Below are 21,970 nucleotides of genomic sequence, written 5' to 3'. Positions count from 1 at the left end.
CAATGTTGATTATATATTTCTTCATCAAGTTGACGCAGTGATAGCTTGATGTTGTTGTATTGATGTTTTGTCCCATTTTTTTTCTCTTTCTCCAGGTCTAGAAGCAGAATCTTGTTCATTATTGTTTATTTTTGTGGAGCACCTCTGTCTCCGTGTCTGGTCGGAATTACAAAGCATTCAAAAACAATAACAATAAAGTTTTAAGTATCAGGCGTGACATTAAAAGCAGTTGCTTTGATGCTCCACCTGAGAGTAAATCTGTAAGGCTTGTCACCAGCATTCAGACATCAATTCTGTTTGCTTCACAGCCAGACAGGACACGGTAAAAAAAGTAAAAATAGAGAGCTTTGCCTTTTGGCTCAGCTCTTTCATCACCCAACAAATCGGTACAACGACCGCATCACTGCAGATGCAGCACCATTCTGCCTATCAATCTCGTGCTACATGTTTCCCTCACTCGTGAACAAGACCCCGAGATACCTAAACTCCTCCACTTGGAGCAGGACCTCATCCCTGACCTGGAGACGGCGTTCTACCCTTTTCCGACTGAAGACCATGGTCTTGGATTTAGAGGAGCGGATTCTCATCCCAGCTGCTTCACACTCGGCTGTGAACCACTCCAGCGAAAGCTGGAGATCACTGTCTGATCCCCTCCACACAGGGCCAGATTAACACTTTGTTGTACCCTGGGCAATAATATTAAAGGGCCCCATCATCACGACCCAAGGATCACCATAATATACAGAATATTTTACTATAATATGCAGTAAATATACTCAATACTTGAATGCCTGACAACACGTAACCCGCTCAGGGTAACCTTTGACCCACCTCGTGTGGACTGACCAATGAGGAGAGGGTCTTAACTTGAGGCCCTCTCTTCATTGGTCAGTCTGCATGAGACTGACTCTCAACTGACGTTCAAAGTCATCGGCAGCGAAGCGTCTCTGTGCAGCGCAAAAGCCCGGGTGGACAGTTTGTTGAATATAGGGTGATCGTGTTTCTATTTCCAAACAAGAGGACAGGGGATCTGTGCCTATGACATCACACTATGGCAACGCCACACAAACCATGTTGGGACCCATTTTTTGTAAGAACTAAATTAATATCAGATTCTGCCAATAAAAGGGCTCTAAAACAATTCATATGTGAATATTTAGCATATTTACTGCAAAATCTCATTTTTCTGCTTTAGTGCTGCAACAAGGTTTTATTAATAATAAATTATTATAGCTTTTGTTTTACTACAGCATCGGTACGCTTCCTATGCACAGATTATTAAGGATGCTTGTTTCAGCTGTGAGATTAGACGATAGGATCAATGGAAAAATAAGTTGTCACACACTCCATGGAAACTGTCAGAGAATCCACAAATAGTGGCTTTCAAATGGTTTTGTTACTTTTTGCAAGTTTAGAAAAGCAGCAGATGAGACAGCATGTCTGACAATTTAGTTTTTCATCTGATAATATTAGAACATGTCAGTAATGTCTGAGGGACTTTTATAAACACTGTATAACTAATACTACTGGAGAGGGTAGAGATTACACAGAGGCTTCTGGGGAGGGGGGTCATTTTGCCTTGGACCCCAAAATGTCTTGAAACGGCCCTGGGTGTGTGACTGAGTTCTGAAGGTGATCCGAATTGTATCAGATGTATAAATATTACATGTGTATAACTTATTGTTTTATACAGGTAAAAACATGTAGTGGAGATAAATCTACCTACATTTTACTTTGTTTTCTTGTTTTTATTTAACTATTTTCCTGTCCTGTCTGTCTCTCATCTTCCTGCATCTCCTCTAAACTCTCCAGAAAATCTGCTGCCTGGATTCTTACTTTTTCACCTCATCACTTACTTCTGAGCAGATCAAAGGGATCTCCTGACCGCAAAGCGGAGTGCGCATTTCGATGCTGCGTCAGTGAGGTGGAGTTACCACAGCACAGGTGAGGAGCTCCGCAGTAGCAGAGCGCTTCAGGCACAAATAAGACAGAAAGTAGAGAACATGTGTGGGCATGAACGATCGTGTGCTAATTATAGTTTTTTGGTTGCGCCACTTTGAGAATGGACCGTGCGCTGGACGCAGCAGCCTGGAGCGCTGCGCACCAACGATCATCGCTGTGCCGCTCTCTGTGCACTCTGCTCGAAAGAGTCCATAAATGATGTAATATACGTAGGTAGAAAACTTTTTTTTCCGGCTCCCCTGGATGTGTAGGATATCCAGCTCCCCCATAAATCGATCCCTGCTCCTAGATGAAAAGCCGGAAATTTTCATCAATACAAGAACCCCCAGTCCGGACGCCCGGACAGAGAGTGAAAAGTGGACATGTCCGGGGAAAACAGGACGTACAGTCACCCTAGTTTAATATAAAGCGGGAGATCACAGATACAGTATTTTGCTCGTGCCCTTGCTGCCCTGGGCCCTTTAGAGTTTGTGGGCCCTGGGCAATTGCCCAGTTGCCCACATGGTTAATCCGGCCTTACCTCCACACCTTGGCCGCACCTAGAAATCCTGTCCATAAAATTTATGAACAGAATCGGTGATAAAGGGCAGCTTTGGAGTCCAAATGTCACCAGAAACAAGCTCGACTTTCTGCCGGCAGTGAAGACCAAGCTCTGACGGGATGCGGTCGAACGTCTTCTCCAAATCCACAAAACACTTGTAGATTGGGTGAACTCCCACACATCCTCCAGGGCCCCCCTAAGGGTATAGAGCTGGTCCAGTGTTCCACGACCAGGATGAAAACCACATTGCTCCTCCTGAATCTGAGGTCGACAATCCACCTGACCCTCCTCCCCTCTCCAGAAACCCTGAATGGACTTCACCAGGGAGGCTCGGAAGTGTGATCCCCCTGCAGTTGGAACACATCCTGCAGTCCCCCCTTTTTAAATAGGGGTACCACCACCACAGTCTGCCAGTCCAGTGGAACTGCCCCAATGTCCACGCGACACAGAGCCGCGTCAGCCAACACAGCCCCACAACATCCAGAGCCCTAAGGAACTCTGGGCAGATCTTATCCACCCCCGAAGCCTTGCCACTGAGTTTTTTGATCACCTCAGTGACTTCAGCCCCAGAGATTGGAGAACCCAACCCAAAGTCCCCAGGCTCTGCTTCCTCACTGGAAGACGTGCCGGTGGGATTGAGGAGGTCTTCAAAGTATTCCACCCACCGATCTACAACGTCCCGAGTAGAGGTCAGCAGCACACCATCACCACTGTAAACAGTTTTGGTAGCGCACCGCTTTCCCCTCCCGAGATGCCGGATTGTGGAACAGAATCTCCTCGAAGCCATTCGGAAGACTTGCTCCGTGATCTCACCAAACTCCTTCCATGCACGGCTTTTTGCCTCCACGACCACCCGAGCTGCATTCCACTTGGGCTGCCAGAAGAAAAGACCCAATAGGACTCTTTCTTCAGCTTGACAGCATCCCTAACTGCCAATGTCCACCAGCGGGTTTGGGGGTTGCCACCATGACAGCCACCGACAACCCTGCAGCCGCAGCTCCGGTCAGCCGCTTCACCAGTGGAAGAATGGAACATGGCCCACTTGAACTCAAAGTCCACCTCATCCCTCGGACCGTGTTTGAAATTCTGTCGGAGGTGGGAATTGAAGCTTATTCTGACAGGAGATTCTGCCAGACATTCCCAACAGACCCTCACAGTACGTTTAGGCTTTCTCCCCACCATTGAAGCAGATTTACCACTGGGTAGTGGTCAGCTGACAGCTCTGCCCCTCTCTTCACCAGAGTGTTCAAGACATGCAGTCGCAGCTTAAATGAAATAAAGAACATCTTATTTAGTAGAAATTAACCACACCTCTCCAGGTCTCACTGTCGTGTGCCACATGAGCACTAAAGTCCCCCTGCAGAATGAGGGAGTCACTTGAAGGAGCGCTTTCCAGGACCCCCTCCAAGGACTCCCAAAAGGGTGGGTCATCTCAGCTGCAGTATGGTGCATAAGCACAAACCACCGGCAGTACCCGTCCCCACCACACATTGGTGGAGGGAGGCTATGTCTACAACTTGGTGCCTGTACGTTAGGTAAACCCCAATGTACAGGCACCAAGATGGGGGGCAACAAGTGTGACAGGGTGAGTATGACTGTATCCTGATTGATCATGCGCCCTGGCTACTTGGCCAAGGGGCTGTCCCTTTGGCTGACTGGCTTGTGAGCATGATTCTCACCCGGTAGTCTGGGGATAGAAGGATAATGTAGCATTATGAATGTCCTGTTTTTGACCTAAAGGTCATGATCTGCTGCGTCTGCTTGAGCAGAGACATAAAGTCTCTGATACAGGCCTAATCTACATGAGATATTGGCCAAGGTCTTTCATGCACTCTGCTCATCTGAACTGCTTCATCTTTGTTACAACAAAGACGAAGAACTATTTTGATAAATACATAATCAACAACTTTGTTAAATACCAGTAATAATGTGCCCAATATTCAATCAATCTGTGAAATGACAATGTTATTACTTGATATTAGGGGTTGTATGAACTAGTCGACTAGTCGACTTCACTGCTCTGTAGTGACTTTTTATGCCCGTCATCGACTAGTCGCTGTCACGTGATAATGACTGACAAGATGCAGTCCTCGGAAAAGGCAGCAGGTGACGAGCCCCTGCGCGTCAGGAGGCGGAGGCGACGCGCTGTGCCAGAGCGTCGGTACTGACACCGGCGGTAAAACGGACATTTAACCAAACTGTGACCTTTTCCCTCTTGCAATTTAACCTTCCCCTCACCCCATCCTAACCTTAACCAGCTTGCGCATGCAAAGCGCTGATTGTTGACGCGCTCCAGACATCTGCGTCCTGAGCACCGCCACAGTAACATTATCAAATCAGGTGTCGCCACCTCAAAAACAAATTAAACACGCGATCGTTCATGTCGGCTCATTTCCTTTTATGTTTTCTGTCTTTTATTTGTGCCTGATGCGTTTCGCTGCTGCGGAGCGAGGCACATCACCTGTTTTGTCCTCCAGTGACTCACCTCACTGATGCGGCCGGCGAGCAGCGTGCACTCCGCTGTTTTTGCGGTCGGTAGATCTTTTAGAACTGCAGTTCAAAGGTAACTCATAAGGTGAATATATATGAAGGCAGGTAGCAGTTTTTCTTTAGGATTGAGAGGAGATGAAGGAAGATAATAAACAGACAGGACAGAAAAACAGTCAAATAAAAACAAGTTAGTTTTTGTACCTGGTGGTTGCAACAAACAGACACCATTGAAGGTAATCAGAAGTGAGGAACAGAAAATGAAATAATTATTTTAATGTTTAGAGCAGCAGGAACTCTGAGAGGCTGCAGGCGCATCAGTGAGTTTGCGGCCGCTGCGCAGGGGGAGGGGGAAGAGGGCTGAAGCAGAAACTACCGTTGTTAAAAGAAATGTGTTTAACTTTGAAAATGTGGGTGCAATTTTAATTGTCAAAAACTCCAGCGAACCTACTGACCCCCCCTCCCCCCCCCCCCCCCTCCCCGGTGCCGCTTCAGGTGTATGACGTCATCAATGACTAGTCGAAGTCGACTCGATTTCATTACTTGACTGTCGACTTTATAAAAAAATTGTCATGCAACCCCTACCTGATATTATAATCCTGTGATCAGCAGTATTTTACAAGTTATTATAATCTCGGACATTTGCACTAGACACTAATGGCACGTAATGTTAAAAGCCACACGACACATTTCCTTTTGTCTGATCCAATCAGAACCTTCATTTCTGGCTAGGCGTGGTTTTCTGTGGTGTTTGTGTAAACCCTCATTTGCATGTCAAATTCTGATTCGCCAGTAAACCAAAATATGACCATTATAAAATCTATCCCACGCCACCTTTTCTTTAGTTGAAAGTGTTCTAGAGAAGTCTGGGACCGGCCATCTGGACTTCCTCTTCAGCCAAAGAACCTCAGACAAGCTGGATAAAATCTGTTGCAAGTTACACCTGACCACAATGGTTCCTTCAGAATAAAAGCTAAACCTCACAACCCCTTCAGGGTCTTGGAGACGCCAGTGGTAGCCTGTCATGACCTGGAAGCATTCCAAGACTAGTTTGGTCGGCACCGCTGCTTTTCTACCGGTTTCGGTACCAAAGAGGGTCCTTGAGGACCTCGACATTCTGGATCTAACGGAGGCTTCCCCTGGGTACGTAGACTGACAGATGGCGTTTCATGTGTGTTATAAATCTCCTACTAAAGTTTAGAGCGAAACATTCACTCCCACTCAGAACTAACTGCTTCTCCGGATCCGCTGGTTCTGAATAACATCCCACACACAGATTCGTCACGTCTCACTCCACCTTAGTCCATCAGTACACAAAGTGTTTAAGTTAGTCTTGTTTAAATTGTGTAGAAATAAATTTCTTAACTATTTTAAACCTGACTCTCTTTCCTTGGAGTGTCCCTTAATCCCTGCAATAAAAAGTTCTGATCTTCTGGTTAAAATAGTCAAAGATCCATCAGATTGATATTTCATACTTCTATGGAATCTCACATTTTATGGTTCATAAGTAAGATGTAAACGACTCATTCTTTACAATAGTAATGCATTGAGCTTATTTAGTGCTTTTCAGGACACTCAAAAGACGCTTTCACACACTCATACATTCACACACTGCCAGTGATGGTAAGTTACTTTGTAGCCACAGCCGCCCTGGGGCAGTCTGACAGAGGCGAGGCTGCCATTTGGCACCGTCGGCCTCTCTGACCACCACCAACACAGGCAAGTTGGATGAAGTGTCTTGCCCAAGGACACAACTGCAGAATATCCCTGGCAGGAGCTGGACTCGAACCCATGGCCCTAGGATCATGGGGCGACCTGTTCTACCACCTGAGCTACTGCTGCCCTGAATCCCGTCCAGGCCCTCGTTTCTCCACCTTGCTACACTAGTATGCCCACCTCTGCTCAGCGCCTCTCAGTGGGAGGAACTCCAGAGTGGTGGAAAGTCCAACCCCTCTCAAGGAAACTGGTTCCAGAGCCAGAGTCATGCATTGAGGGGAGTCTAACTATATCTAGACGGAAGCTCTCGACTTCACCCTCCAACTCCGGTTCTTTGCCTCCAGAGAGGTCAAAATCAAATCAAACTTTATTTATATAGAACTTTTCATGCAAAGCAAGCAACACAAAGTGTTTAACGACCCATATAACCCACATTCCCTCCCTTTCCCACACTTAAAACAATTATGACAGTTTCAGCCCCCAATCCACAAACCATTCCCTGGCGCGCGCGCGCGCGCGCACACACACACACACACACACACACACACACACACACACACACACACACACACACACACACACACACACACACACACACACACACACACACACACACACACACACACACACACACACACACACACACACACACACACACACACACACACACACACACACACACACACACACACACACACACACACACACACACACACACACACACACACACACACACACACACACACACACAAACATTAAAAGACCACAGTAAACACTAGGCTGAGCTCAGATTGGACAGGTGATGAAAGGCACGCCATCAAGGGAGCCATCTGCCTCGACAGCAGCAGATCCATGGCAGCAGCCAAGACACCAATACAGGGCACCCTAGGAGGGAGGGTGGAAACCCCCACCACTACCTGGGTATTACCCATCGACATACATATATGGACAATGGGTTTCAATAGAGATCCGGACCCCATGTGACTCTGTTAGTAGACGCCATATTGGCAGGAAAAAAAGGTAAACAAACACGTATCGTAAACATGAACATGAACGGGATCGGCTTGGATTTTACTTTGTCGGAGTTTACTTCACACTTTAAAACCGAAGAAATCGTTTTATGTAGTCAGAAATTAAATAGACTAAACATCTCCGACCCTTACCGTGCCCCTGGGACACTTTAAAAATGCCAGAAGCTGTCGGAGCGGACTTCTTACCGGACCTGGCCAGGGAACCCCTTGGGATTTCCCCGGAGGATCTGGCCCAGGTGGCTGGGGAGAGGGAAGTCTGGGCCTCTCGACGCTACTGCCCCCGCAACCCGACTCCAGATAAGCGGATGAAAATGGATGGACAATTAACAGATTTACACGTAAGTAGTTTAAATAGAGTGCTGTGCTGTTTGAATGTATAAACTGAACGCCAAGAGAAATCACTAGTTTGATTATTTCCGTGAATAAAATAAATATGTCAGGCAGGAGCGTCTCAGGATCTGTCTGAGATCTGTCTCGGTGAGACAGATAATAGCAATCCAAAGTGCTTTTTATGTGTGATCTGACAATTGATCAACCATTGCTTAAAATTAAATACAGCTTAGCCGGTTAATTGCTGTGATCATAAAACACGTAAACGGCAGCACGCAGAACTCACGAGGCAACGTTTTACGTGACGTTTACATGTTGCTATGAGTAATAAGACAGAAAAAGCCCCGCCAAAATAAGTTTAGGAAGCCCACTAAGAATTGTAATAAAAGCATTTAAAATAAATACATTACACAGTTGAGGAAACGTTGGTTTAAGTACCTGATATGAAGTGGTCGCTGCATAAGCGAAAACCTTTACTCTCAAGATCCCACAGTTTCATTTTAGCCCGGTCACTAGCACGTTTTATTACAATGATCCAACGTTTGAGGTGTTCCGGATCTTGGGGAATCCTGTAGACGGCTCATTCCTTATGTCGCCCGCGTCTGTTCTGCATCCTGGGGCACAACAGGAATCTACCATATTTCCCGTTTGAGTTTTCTGACAATAACAAATAGTTCAGCTGCAGGCTTCTGCCTGCCAATATGGCGCCGTTTCGATTTGAACTGTTGCATGCCGGGAGAAGTGACGTCACCTCCTGGAGCTCTATAGGCTCCAATAACACGTTTTTGTGCTAAAATGGGAGGTGGCCACCACCGCCATTTTGACCGTGTCACAGGTTCCGTCAAGCCCAGACAATTCCATAAAAGGGAATAGAGGAGGAGCTGACGGCGGGGCTGTAAGGCTGGGATCAACTGAGGACACCTGGTCGAACTAGCTACAAGCTAACCTGAAGCTAACCCAAAGCTAATGCGGAGGTGGGAGCTAAGCTAACGGAGGTAGCAACCTAGCTACAACCGGAGTTAACTGTGCACAACACCAGAACTTCTGAGTCAGAGGTACGCCGGGCTGACCGCTGGGTAAAACCGGGTGGAACACAGAGGTCTCAGAGACCTCCACAAGCCGGCAGCCGCACAGCAGACAAGCGCCGCTGCGATCTGAGATGCGCAGTGCTGCCACTGGGGAGAACCGGGTGGAAAGGGTTCCCTCCCAGAGCTCCACAAGCCGGCAGCTAGCCTTCGCAGCAGTCAGAAGCCGCGATCAGACAGAGATGCGCCGGGCTGCGGGGAGGGGAGAAACGGATGGAAAACAGAGGTCTCCCGAAAGCTCCACAAGCCGATAGTCAGAACCCAGCTCCACCAACATGCTATATTGCAACCCATTTTCTTAAGTGCAACATTATGTTAAATACACTGGGATTAACCCTATTACGTTTAAATTTCATGGTTAAACAGTACATGTTAAAATCTAAGCTCAGCTCGGCAGTGACCTAAAATACATAAATATAATTTTACTTACCGAAAAAAATGAAGTGGAGACTCCTTGGATGCTCTATTAGTGCAATTAATGCCACTGCAAGTCATTTTGTCCAACAATTGCACAAATAATATCCAAAAAAGAATACACAAACACAGAGACTCAAAATCCCAGAACAGTTTCCAGGCCAGACCGAGGCTCTACTGAGGCCTTTCCACGGAGCTAGCTCTGTGGTCACGTGGGTGTGATGCTCATTACTTGTACAGAATTTTAGGCTTTTAATACACTTAAACAGAAGAGTGAGGAAAAAAATTCACCCCCCTCAGGGTTGTCATGAGTGTAAACTAGATCATTTAAACCAAAAACATGTTTTGGTACCAGGCTGTAAACATGTTTATTTCTGCTGTGAAATTGGTATTTTTAACATGGGAGTCAATGAGGATTTGCTCGCTTCTGACACCAGCCCCTAGTGGATGAGGGTGGAACTGCAATTTGTGGTACTTCTGGGTTGAGACCCATTTTAGAGCCGCATTGTGGGGGCTTGGTATATTACCCAAGGAGCGCCCCAGCCGCTGCCACCGACCACCGGTCCCAAGGCAGAGCGCTCCACAGAGGAAACACTGGAAGGATTAAAATACGTAACATGTATAATAACAAGAATTAATACGGATAGTAAAATATCCAACAAAATGTGATTATATAAATAAAACAAGAAATGTGTGACACAACAGTAATTAAAATAAATAAGTAAAAAAGGTGACATTCCATGTACCAAGAGCCAGCTTTAGCTAAGGACCAGACCGCCAACGTCCCTGCCTTTGGCTACCACCCGACTCACAATGCACCAGACCCCTTTGGCCCCTCCCATGGTGGTTCATGTTCAGCCTGCATGAAAAACTCTGAGTGACCGATTATAATCAGAAATAATCATTGAAATTTTTTTTCAGTGAACCACATCTGTAACCTTTCCCATCCCTCTTCACAGTTTTTCCTCAGTTGTTTACACACTTGTACATCTGACACGATGACTGCAACATGTTAACACCCTTAACCAGTTCTGCTAAACTACAAGCACAAACTCTGACTTACACTTTCATTGCAGTTTTAAAACACACTTGTCTAAACCATCGACATACATACTGGACAATTCGATTCCATAGGCTCCAATACATCGACATACATACTAAACACACAAATCGTTGCATTTGACACAATAGTCATGAAGGAAATATCTTGTTTTCACAACAAACACATATTCAACATTCAAAACTGAAAAGTCAGTTGCCCATACCAGCTCATCAAAAGAGAAAACCTGTCACACATAATTACAATTAAGAAATTAGAGCAGCAGTTTCCACCATGGTGTCATCCATCACCACGCTACCCTTGGCTCCTACAACACTGCCCATCTGACCACATTTCTGGACATCCTACACAACACTCATTCCACTAGATCAGATAGATGGCCCAGAGCAGCTCGGGTTTGATGCCATTCAGGACAACATCAGTTCTCACTGGCTGCTCTGGTTTGTGACAGGTTCACCACCCACCCACAACATTTAGTTATTTCCCTCCATATTCTCCATTCCCCAATTCTTTAAGATTTTGTTTTTCTGTGAGGAGATGTAAAGTATAGGAGCCAAATCCACACACCATATAGTACCCCTTATCCAAGCTGTGGAAGCAGCATGGCTGGATTGGCTAAGCGATATGTCCCCTGCTTCAGTCACAGCCCTCAACAGAACAGAAACTCCAATAACCCAATAATGACTGTTTTACTTTATGCATCAGTTGGTGTTTTTACGGTGTAAATATTTGAGCACATTGCTTGTGATGTGGCCGAGGCGCTGTGGCCAGATAGAAACAGAAGAGAGGATGCATCATAGCCGTTTGTCTCGACTAAACTGTATTCAGTAAATTCTTCTGTTTGTATATGTAGACCACTGCATGCGCAACTTTGCGTTGGTGTGGATGAACACGGTGTACATAGTGTGAAAATACAGCAAAATGTATTTGGTAACATGTATTTGTGCATTTTGCAGAGATGCGGATTTGTGGCAACGAGTCATCTCCAACTACATCAGGTTATTTCAATCAGCACAGTGAATGAATTTGGTTCAGTAGCTGAGCAGAAAACAGCATGGAGATGACATGTTGATGCAGTTTCCATCTCTGGTGTTTTTGTATACAAACAATCTGAAAATGGAGAAAGACTATCGATCGGCTCCAAAGAGGTTCTGGCAAACTGTCCGGCGCCTCAGGAGAAGAAGGCAGCAACTCACTCACACTGTTTACAGTGGGGATGGGGAGCTGCTGACGTCAACTGAGGCTATAGTCGAACGGTGGAAGGAATACTTTGAGGAGCTCCTCAATCCCACCAATGCGCATTCCGAGGAAGAACCAGAGCTGGGAGGCCTGGGGATGGACTGTCCGATCTCGGGGGCAGAAGTTGCTGAGGTAGTCAAACAACTACACAGCGGCGGAGCCCCGGGGGCGGATGAGGTTCATCCTGGGTATCTCAAGGCTATGGATGTTGTAGGGCTGTCATGGTTGACACGTCTCTACAACATTGCGTGGTCATCGGGGGCAGTTCCTAGGGAGTGGCAGACCGGGGTGGTGGTCCCCATCTTTAAGAAGGGTGACCTGAGGGTGTGTTCCAACTATAGGGGGATCACACTCCTCAGCCTCCCGGGAAAGGTCTACGCCAAGGTACTGGAGAGGAGGGTCCGATCGATAGTTGAATCTCAGAGGAGGAGCAATGTGGTTTTCGTCCTGGCCGTGGAACTGTGGACCAGCTCTATACCCTTGCAAGGGTGATGGAGGGGGCATGGGAGTTTGCCCAACCAATCCACATGTGCTTTGTGGATTTGGAGAAGGCTTATGACCGTGTCCCCAGGGGCACCCTGTGGGGGACGCTCCAGGAGTATGGGGTGGGTGGCTTTCTGTTAAGGGCCATTCAGTCCCTTTACCAGAGGAGCGTGAGTTTGGTCCGCATAGCCGGTAGTAAGTCGGACCTGTTCCCAGTGAGGGTTGGACTCCGCCAGGGCTGCCCTTTGTCACCGGTTCTGTTCATCACTTTTATGGACAGAATTTCTAGACGCAGCCGTGGTGTGGAGTGTGTCGAGTTTGGTGGCAGGAGAATCTCGTCTCTGCTTTTTGCGGATGATGTGGTCCTCCTAGCTTCATCCAGCTCTGACCTTCAGCTCTTGCTGGGTAGGTTCGCGGCCGAATGTGAAGCGGCTGGGATGAGGATCAGCACCTCCAAATCTGAGACCATGGTTCTCGACCGGAAAAGGGTGGCTTGCCACCTCTGAGTCGGGGGAGAGGTCCTACCTCAAGTGGAGGAGTTTAAGTATCTCGGGGTCTTGTTCACGAGTGAGGGTAGGAGGGATCGGGAGATCGACAGGCGGATTGGTTCGGCGTCTGCAGTGATGCGGACGCTGAGCCGATCTGTCGTGGGGAAGAGGGAGCTGAGCCAGAAAGCCAGGCTCGATTTACCAGTCGATCTACGTCCCAATCCTCACCTATGGTCATGAGCTTTGGGTAATGACCGAAAGAACAAGATCGCGGATACAAGCGGCCGAAATGAGTTTCCTCCGTAGGGTGGCCGGGCTCAGCCTTAGAGATAGGGTGAGGAGCTCGGACATTCGGGAGGGACTCGGAGTAGAACCGCTGCTCCTCCGGATCGAAAGGAGCCAGTTGAGGTGGTTTGGGCATCTGGTCAGGATGCCTCCTGGACGCCTCCCCGGGGAGGTGTTTCGGGCATGTCCTGCCGGCAGAAGGCCCCCGGGTCGACCCAGGACACGTTGGAGAGGTTACATCTCCAATCTGGTCCGGGAACGCCTTGGGGTCCTGCCGGAGGAGCTGGTGGACAAGGCCGGGGAGAGGACGGCCTGGAGCTCCCTAATTGGGATGCTGCCCCCGCGACCCGGACCCGGATAAGCGGAGGAAGACGAAGACGAAGACGACAATCTGAAATCATTTACGTGCAAGTCACTGATTTAGAACCATGTCCTGTGGTACAGTAACACTGAACACACAATGCCTTACAGTAATCATGAGAAGTGGTCATAATGTTTTACAATAAGCTGATCACTGTTTAACTGGTTCTTCTACTCATGTGATGTTTTAGTTATCTGGAAAGAAATTTAGGGAAGAAATTGTTTTGAATGGAGTTTTAAGGGTTTTGCCCATTGTGTTTTCTGTGTAGAGTTCTGACGATACGGGGCATGCTGTCAGAAAACGTGCCAGCAATTGGGAAAAAGATGTCCATTTAATTGATCCCTTAGGAAAATCGATCCAAATCCTTCACCTACCCCTGAGGAGTAGTGGGCTGCCATTTGTATAGAACCCAGGGGTGGTGGCGAATATCAGGGTTGTTTCTTGCTCAAGGACACTTTGGCACATGGCCTGGAGATCAAACCACTCACCTTCCGATCATGTCCGACTTATTCCACAACATCCAATTCAGTGTCCGTATTGTAGACAGGTTCTCTTGTCTATGCCTTCCTAGCCAATCCAGAAAAACCTAGCAGATCAGGGTTCCATATTTTTGGGTAGTTTTTATTTGTAGTTTTTAATGATCTTGTGATTGTTCTCTGCAGCACTTCGATCAGATGCTTTGTTTAAATGTGCTACATAAATAAAAGGGTAAGGGGTTGGTTAAACTTCAGCCCAATCATTGGGAGAAATTTAACCCTTGAAATTACCGTATATTACCCAGTCTTGATCGTTTATGGAAAAAAGTTTCAAAAGTTTGGAAGTGTGTTGCCACACAAAGCAAAAATGAGAATCAATACATATTTAAAGCAGATTTTTTTTAGTTTCTTTAAAGTTACCCAAAGTTTTGTGAATCGAGTAATTTATGCCATGCAGACTTTATAGCTTTTTTGTAGCTAGTATGTTGCACAAATTGTAGCCTAGGAATGATCAATCTGGTGTCAACTTGTTATGGAGAGAGGGGGGGGGCAGGGGCAAAGAAAACCCATTTAGTGCCACACAAAGGTTTGGGCACACACTGGGTTAAGCTCTGTTGTACCGTCGGATTGATGGTAACCAGAAACCATTGAAACTGCAAACCATTTATTAAAAACATGTGAATGATTTAGTCTGCAGAAGATGCTGCTTCCTGGAAGAGAAAGAAGAAAGTGAGACACTGATGAAAAAACAAGCTTGTTCTGCAGATCAAGTGAAGGGGCACCTCTGCTTTGCTTATCTCAGTCTGGGCAGTCTGTGTGTTTGGGGCGGATTCAGCTTTTTTCTCCAGCTCAGACATGCTCATCTCTTTTGTTCCTTCTGGGCTACTTCTGCAAAACAGATATTTAGCTTCACAATTGCTTTGATTAACACCGATGCTGAACATAAACACGCCCAGCAGCCAACTAAAGCTAGACAGGGGAGGAAAAAAAAATTTTTTTTTTTTTAAAAAGCTTTCACCTTGAAGCAGAACTCCTCCTTTTGACAATTGTTGCTATCACAGCAATCACCACAATTCCCACACCGAGACCTGCTGCACCATAGATGATCAGACCCTGCATGCTTTTCACAGCCTGGTCCTGACACGAGCTGCCGCTATAGCCCTCAGAACACACGCATTCAGCAGCTCCATCGATCTGTACACAGCGCCCATTGCCACTGCAGCGACTCTGGCTGCAATGCTCCAATTCCAGGTTCATGAGTTTACCGTCTTCCTTTAGTGCATTGTCCAGCTCCGTCTCTGGAGATGGAGGCCGGGTAAGAGCAGGTGCCTTAGTTCCAGACTTCGGCTCTAGACCGATACCTGTAGAGAGAATATAAGATGTCTATAAGCAGTTCTCGTGCATTCCTACTCATTCCCAACAGTACATACAGCTCTCGTCTGAGTGGTCCAAGCAGTCAACTTGCCCATCACAGAATTTCTCAGCTGGCAGGCAGGTTTGATCTAGACAACGTCTGCTGCCGGCTGAGCAGCCTTCCTTAAGGCTGCAGGTAGTGTCCGTTATAGCCACGTGGTCATGGGCACATCCACACGTCCGACCGGATGGAGTGGCCAGGCACAGGTGTTGACAGTTGCCGTTGTTTTGGGCACACTTGCTGGAACCTAAAAGCAGTAAATATTAGACTGGTGAGGAGTTTGATGCTCATGTCCATAAATCTTTGCCACCTGACGAGTCAATTTCACCTGACTGGTTGGACCTGCTGAAACTTTTTAACCCGATCACTTGTGCGCCAGTCTCAAACCACAACTTCTGCTGTTGATCTCTATACCAGAGCCTCGTCATGTCTGAGGGTAGAAACAGCCATCACATGCACAAACGACATTTCATATGTTCATTTGGCAATTTGGTAGGCCGTTACCGCTGACAGTCATCCAGATCAGGGTGTCATCACTCAGAGCCACAGCAGTCGGACCATCAACAGTCTCCAGCTTTCTGTATCCAGATCCATCGGTATGGACAGAGTTGATGGTTCCCATCCCTGAGGGACAATACAAGTAGTTACCTTGCGGAAGTTTTTTGAAACAGATTTTAGAAACATCTTACTTGTGTCAGCCCAGTAGACTGTGTCACCATTACTGGAGAAGACCAGTGATGTGGGCTGGGCTGCATCTTTCCACACCACTCTTCTCTTTGCACCATCCATGTGGGCACATTCCAGCACTGCACTACTACCTGCATCTTGCAGATCTAGATTGGTGAAACACACAGTCCCACCTGGAGGGTGGAGCGCAATGCAGCCCACTCCACTAATGTCATCCCTTATGATAACTGCTGTGAGAGCTCCGGTCTTTGACGTGACCTGCAGACGTGGTTGTTTTTTGCTGCTCCAGAACACATTAAGTGTTATCCAGTCCAGGGCCATGGCAGTGATTGTATCATCCTGCAGTTTGAGGAATGGACCTTGGGAGATCAACGCTGCGTCATTCAGCTTGAGGGAATTAAGCGAAGCCGTCCCATCATCTGTCAGAACCAGGATGCCATCACGCACGCTGTAGTCCAAGATGGTGGCATCATTGATGTTGGGGATTTGCAATGCCAGGTGCTCGGGCCAGCCCTTCAACTCTGCAGCTGCTTGTCGAGACTGTAAGTAGATCTACACAAACCACTGATAAGTGCATGTGCATTTGCGTCAGACAGCTTATACAGCTAGTGCACTAGATCGTTCCTTCTCAAACATTTCAGTTTAAATATTACTTGTTAATTTGCCATTTTAATATGCTAGAAGCTCATGTAAACCTGGGAAAATAGTGAAATTAAACCTTTGTGACTGTTGAGGGAGACAAAAGCAGCAAAAATGTTTTAGATATCAGGCTGGAGCAGGTCAAACCGTCTTCAGCAAGTAAGAGACCAGAAGGACATTTGCACACAGCCCTGCGTCTTGGAGCCAACACACACATGTGGGAACAGTCCATCTTCTTGCAAGCGCTGTCTGTATCCATTTGGAGTATTGGGTGGATTATCTGAAATGATCAGATTCGTGTCTTTAAGAGGTTCACTGATATGGTACGATGCAGCAGCTCCAAATCACATCTAGACTCACTTTCACTGCAAAAGGCTGTCCAGGTCTTTTTAGGACAACTTGTCGGTTTTTACCAGAGAGTTTATTAGCAGCTTGAACTACCCTCTTCTTGGCATCAGACCAGTAAAGCATGTCGTTGAACACAGCCACAGCAAACGGATTGGTCGTCTCTTTCATCTGAAGTATCTGAAACACAAGTTGCCTCCAGTATAATAATGGCTTTAATTTACCCATTGTCAGGGTGGTAAACATATTACTTTCATATTTAATCACTCAGATTTTACCTTGATGTTGTCCCCATCTAGAGATGAGGATCCAATTGCCCCCAGTCTCTCATCTGTCCAGTAGATTCTTTCTGAAATCATGTCTACAGCAATTCCACCTGGCCAGCCTAAACTAGAGTTGACCACTGCCCTCCTCTCTGATCCATCCATGCCAGCACGTTCAATTTTCACCACGTTACCAATTTCAGTCCAAAACATCAGCCTAAAAGATTAAGAGGATGAATAGTGTAGCTTCTAAAGGTGATTTCATGTGAAACATACCAACCCTTTTTGTGGCAACAAAGCCAGACAGCGAGGCTGATCCAGGTCTTCATCCAGGATGACACTTTTGTCAAGTGATTTCACAGAAGCTTTAGCAAGTCTGACTGCAACAATATGACTATTCACACCATCAACCCAGTACAGGTTCCTCCCAAGCCAGTCCACTGCAACAGAGTCTGCTCTGACACCTGAGGAAATAGTTACGTTACGTGGTACTTTAATTTCTCGGCCCTTGCATGATTCACACAAGACAAATTTTCTAACCTTTAATCAGGATTCCTGTAGTCTTCTGGTCCATTGAAGACCATCTAATAGTGTCCGAGTCAACGCTGACCCAGAAGACCTTCTGATCTCTCAAGTCATAGTCCAGAGACATAATAACCTTCTTGGCAGAAGACGGAAGGACATCTAGGCTACTGCTGCGCAAGCCATACAAGTAGAGGTCTGTTTGGACCGACGTTAACAAGAGAGGTTCACCTAAGAGATGGATGGTCCCGTTAGCATTAACAGAAGGGCTGACATTCGGGGAAATAAGCTTTCCCTTTGTGCATAAAGCTCAGACAGCAGGGTTGCTAGTGAAACTACAGGAAACAACATCTCCCTCCATGATGCAGCCAAAACATGCAATCTGGACCATCTCCAACTGGTACTTCATATTTCCTCCTAAGAGCAAATAAAATGTGTCCTTTATACTTAGTCTGAAGGACCTTCACCTGTGATCTTGCACTGGCTCCCCCCTGCCTGCATTATGAAGCCAGGATGGCAGTCACATCGATACGATCCTGGAATATTGATGCAGATATGACTGCACACAGCTGGTGTCTGGTCTTCACACTCGTCTACATCAGCACACGTCTGTCCATCCTCCATCAGCTTGTACCCCGCTGTGCAGCGACAGCGCTACACAAACACAAATTTACTCAACTTAAAGGCAAATTAAATCTTCAGTGATGTTCAAACATTAATGGGCCTCCAACACCAAGTCTTTGGTACTCAAGGCTCCTCACCAGTCCTTGTGGTGTGCTGTAGCAGGCATGAGAGCAATGGGTATGATCCACTTCTGTACAAGTCTGGCAGCTGCCTCCCTCATCTGAACCATCTGCACAGTTGGTAATACCATTGCATACCAGAGCTGGATCCAAGCACTCCCGACTGCCACACTGATACTCATGAGGAAGGCACCTTACCTCCCCACCTTCAAATACACAGATTTTACACATGAGAACACTCCTTTGTCTTGATATCAAACCAGTTTGATCATCACCTCAGCGTCTCGTGAGGCAGAAAATGCAGTGAAAATTGGGAGCACACAGTGGGGAATCTGCTGAGCAAACAGTTATTTAAGGACATTTGCTATTGTGTGCGGCAGGATTTAGAGAGTCACAGCCTTGCGGGGGGGGGGGGGGGGGGGGGGGTCAAGGGTGTGAAGAGCACATTAACTCGTTTAGTTGCCGACCACAACAGGCATAGACCACTAATAGTTTCATCACCAATCTTCAGCAACTATATGCACGGTAACCCACTGTGTAAATGATTTACTCACAATCTGCCTCGTCACTACCATCATCACAGTCCTTCATGCCATCGCACCTCCAGACTATAGGAACACACATAGTCTTTGATTTACAAAACCACTGGAAGTCCCCGCAGTTGAGTGAACTCATAGGGCAATCCTGGTGAACCAAAAATGAAAAATATCAGGTCACTCGTTCAGACACAATTTAAGGTTAAAGCTTAATCAAGGTTCTTGAGTCCAGTAAATGTTTGATTTGAATAAAGTTCTGAATAAGCAAGTTGGATGGAAAAATATCCAACACCTTAAACAGACTAGTCCAGGATACCTTTTCATCAGAGCCATCTTTGCAGTCATGGTGTCCATCACAAATCCACTCCTGCACCAGACACTCCTTGCTTTGAGGGCAGCTGTGTTTGGTGTTGCAGGCTGGTGCTTTAGTGCAGCCCTCTTCATCAGAGCGGTCCCAGCAGTCTGGGTGGCCATCGCAGCGCACCGAGGCAGATACACACTGGTCACTGGCACACCTAAACTCCGTGGCACTGCACTCCTGGTCGACTTCAGAAGGAAACAGCAAAGGTACTAGACAGCTACTTGCATTAGATCATCCAAGTAAGACTCGTACTTACCACAGGTTGCCTCATCACTGCCATCCTTACAGTCCCCCTCTCCATCACATAGGAAGCTGCTAGGTATACAGAGGCTTCCGTCGTCACACTGGTGAGCACAGCCTTCCGTGTGTTTGGAACATTGTAGTTCATCCGAGCGGTCCTGACATTGGGGAACACCGTCACACAGCTGGCTTTTGTCTATGCATTTCTTTCCATGAGCACACTGGAACTGGTCTGCAGCAGAAACAAGATCACACCAACTTAACACAAACACACCCTGAAAGGCAGCCAATGCCGTCTCCATTGACATGTATAAAAGGTCAGTTACACTTTCAGCCTTTTCTTTAATAAATCTAGCCAATTTCTGATTTCACTAGATTTATTATAAACCTTTATATGCAATGCAGCTGTATAGATCAGTTACCAATTTCACATTCTGATAAGCAGTCTTCCTCATCCGAGCCATCTCGACAGTCAACGTCCCCATCACAGACGTGATTATAGTAGACACAGTCCAAATTGTCTTTGCAGGGCTTGGAGCCAAGCGTACACTTGATGGGAAGAGCTGGACCAGGGGCAGCAGGCACAGAGATAGCATTGGTCTCCTTTTGGTCCACTAAAGGGAGGTAGAAAAGGGAAAGTATATCAACCCAAAGCTAGACATCCTAAACACATCTGAAGCAGACGCTACAGTCAATTTTTTTTAAGCTCCTGGATCTTTAACAGATTGGCTTTACATTAGAGTTTGATGACAGCTTAATTTATATTAATCACATTTCCATAATTTTAATGCAAGCACCAATGCAAAGTCATTTCCCCATTCACAGAGTTGGTAGCAGCCCAGACTACATTAGGTCTGAACTAGACATCCGCAACACTCAATATGAAAAATGCATTTAAATACATGTGGTGAACTGATGTAAACCGAGACCGACACCTTCTCACTTCAGTTTCATGAGTCATCACTGCAGTGTGACCTGATGGTTGTGCATCATTGATTCTGCTACAAATGTGTGAAGGCTGTGTTTTTAATCTATTTTCCTTAGAAAGCACTTTGTGTTGATCTTATGGAAAGTGCCAATATGATTATAGACTAATATGAAGACCATTTCAGACCACAGCTGTAGTCACATACCACAGTTTTTCTCGTCGGTGCCATCCAGGCAGTCCTTCTCTCCATCACAGACGAAGCGTGCAGAGAGGCAGAGATGCTTGGCATCACACAGGTGAGCGCAGTTTTCCGTGTGTTTCATGCAGTGCTGTTCGTCCGAGAGGTCCTGGCACTGAGCTGCACCATCACACACCTGGTTTTTTTCTATGCACTTCATTCCATGGGCACACTGGAACTGATCTGAGTGCAGACATTTGACAGAGACTTTGACCTAATTCTTAACAGTGACTTCTTACATTTTAAAGCTAAAGTGGCTCTTCAGCACCTACAAACACTTAATGTAATGAGGATCCATACAAAATATTTAAAAAGGGGTTTCTTAATGTGGAAAAGTGAAATTGTCCTTTTGCAAACATGACTGCTGTAAGCTGCCAGAAATTGACTTTTTAATTGAAATTTAAAAAAAACATCTTATATATCTAACAACTTGAACAGTTTCTCATACCATCACCACATCCTGATTCACAATCCTCTTCATCTGATCCATCCTTACAGTCCTTCTCTCCATCACACACATGTCGATAGGAGATACATTCAGAGCCATCCTTGCACAGTTTAGTGCCCAGTTTGCACTTCATAAGGCTGCTTCCAGCTGAATAAACTAATTGAAACAAGAAAGTGTGGTTTGTCACAACAGAGAGGGGGCCATGAAGAAACAGATGTCATATTTTAATGTAATGTTCTTACCTTGCAAGCACGCTGCTAATAAAGCCACACAAAGACATACCCATCCACTCATCGCCACCGACAGATTGAAACGGACCGGACACGTGCATAGGGCTGGAAGTGGTTATCTTATAAAGATAGCAGGTGAGGCTAATTCACCTTAATTGAACACCTGGGTGAGGGGAGGAGCTTTTCTTTCGGATCACACACATCTATACTTGAGTTTTATGAAAGGTCTTTGTTTTGTTGTTTATTTAGAAGAAAGTGTAATAGTTGTAAATCTGTAGATTATTATTATTATAATTATAATAATTATAATTATTGTTGTTATTATTATTATTATTTACAATAAATAACTTTTTTTTTAATTAACAGATAATTTTGGGGTGACCTTTCGATTCCTGTCCAACCGGAGGAGGGGTCAGGA

At 46.2% G+C, this 21,970-nt stretch overlaps 1 protein-coding gene across 2 annotated transcripts; it reads right to left on the bottom strand.

The window, feature by feature from the left end:
* Positions 1-14,605: 14,605 nt before the first annotated feature.
* lrp13 (low-density lipoprotein receptor related-protein 13) lies at positions 14,606-21,680 on the bottom strand. 2 transcript variants are annotated; one of them, XM_070546375.1, is made up of 21 exons: positions 21,565-21,680; positions 21,323-21,478; positions 20,842-21,057; positions 20,131-20,322; positions 19,725-19,940; positions 19,424-19,653; positions 19,126-19,255; positions 18,590-18,777; positions 18,296-18,482; positions 17,847-18,059; positions 17,587-17,770; positions 17,322-17,523; positions 17,059-17,223; positions 16,778-16,978; positions 16,062-16,611; positions 15,877-15,996; positions 15,701-15,802; positions 15,389-15,619; positions 14,977-15,319; positions 14,741-14,846; positions 14,606-14,668 (listed from the first exon to the last, which is right to left on the bottom strand). In XM_070546375.1, exons 1-21 carry the CDS (start codon positions 21,614-21,616, stop codon positions 14,645-14,647), a joined length of 4,008 nt encoding a protein of 1,335 aa, XP_070402476.1. In that variant the 5' UTR covers positions 21,617-21,680; the 3' UTR covers positions 14,606-14,644. The 2 variants fall into 2 exon arrangements, with proteins under 2 accessions (XP_070402476.1, XP_070402477.1); XM_070546376.1 differs by lacking the exons at positions 14,606-14,668; positions 14,741-14,846 and having other exon boundaries at positions 15,148-15,319; positions 15,424-15,619.
* Between the last annotated feature and the right edge of the window lie 290 nt (positions 21,681-21,970).

The sequence above is a fragment of the Nothobranchius furzeri genome, chromosome 17, assembly GCF_043380555.1.
Source record: "Nothobranchius furzeri strain GRZ-AD chromosome 17, NfurGRZ-RIMD1, whole genome shotgun sequence".
Lineage (NCBI taxonomy): Eukaryota > Metazoa > Chordata > Actinopteri > Cyprinodontiformes > Nothobranchiidae > Nothobranchius > Nothobranchius furzeri.
Note: the sequence above shows the minus strand (reverse complement) of the source record. Positions and strands in the feature narration are given on the sequence as shown.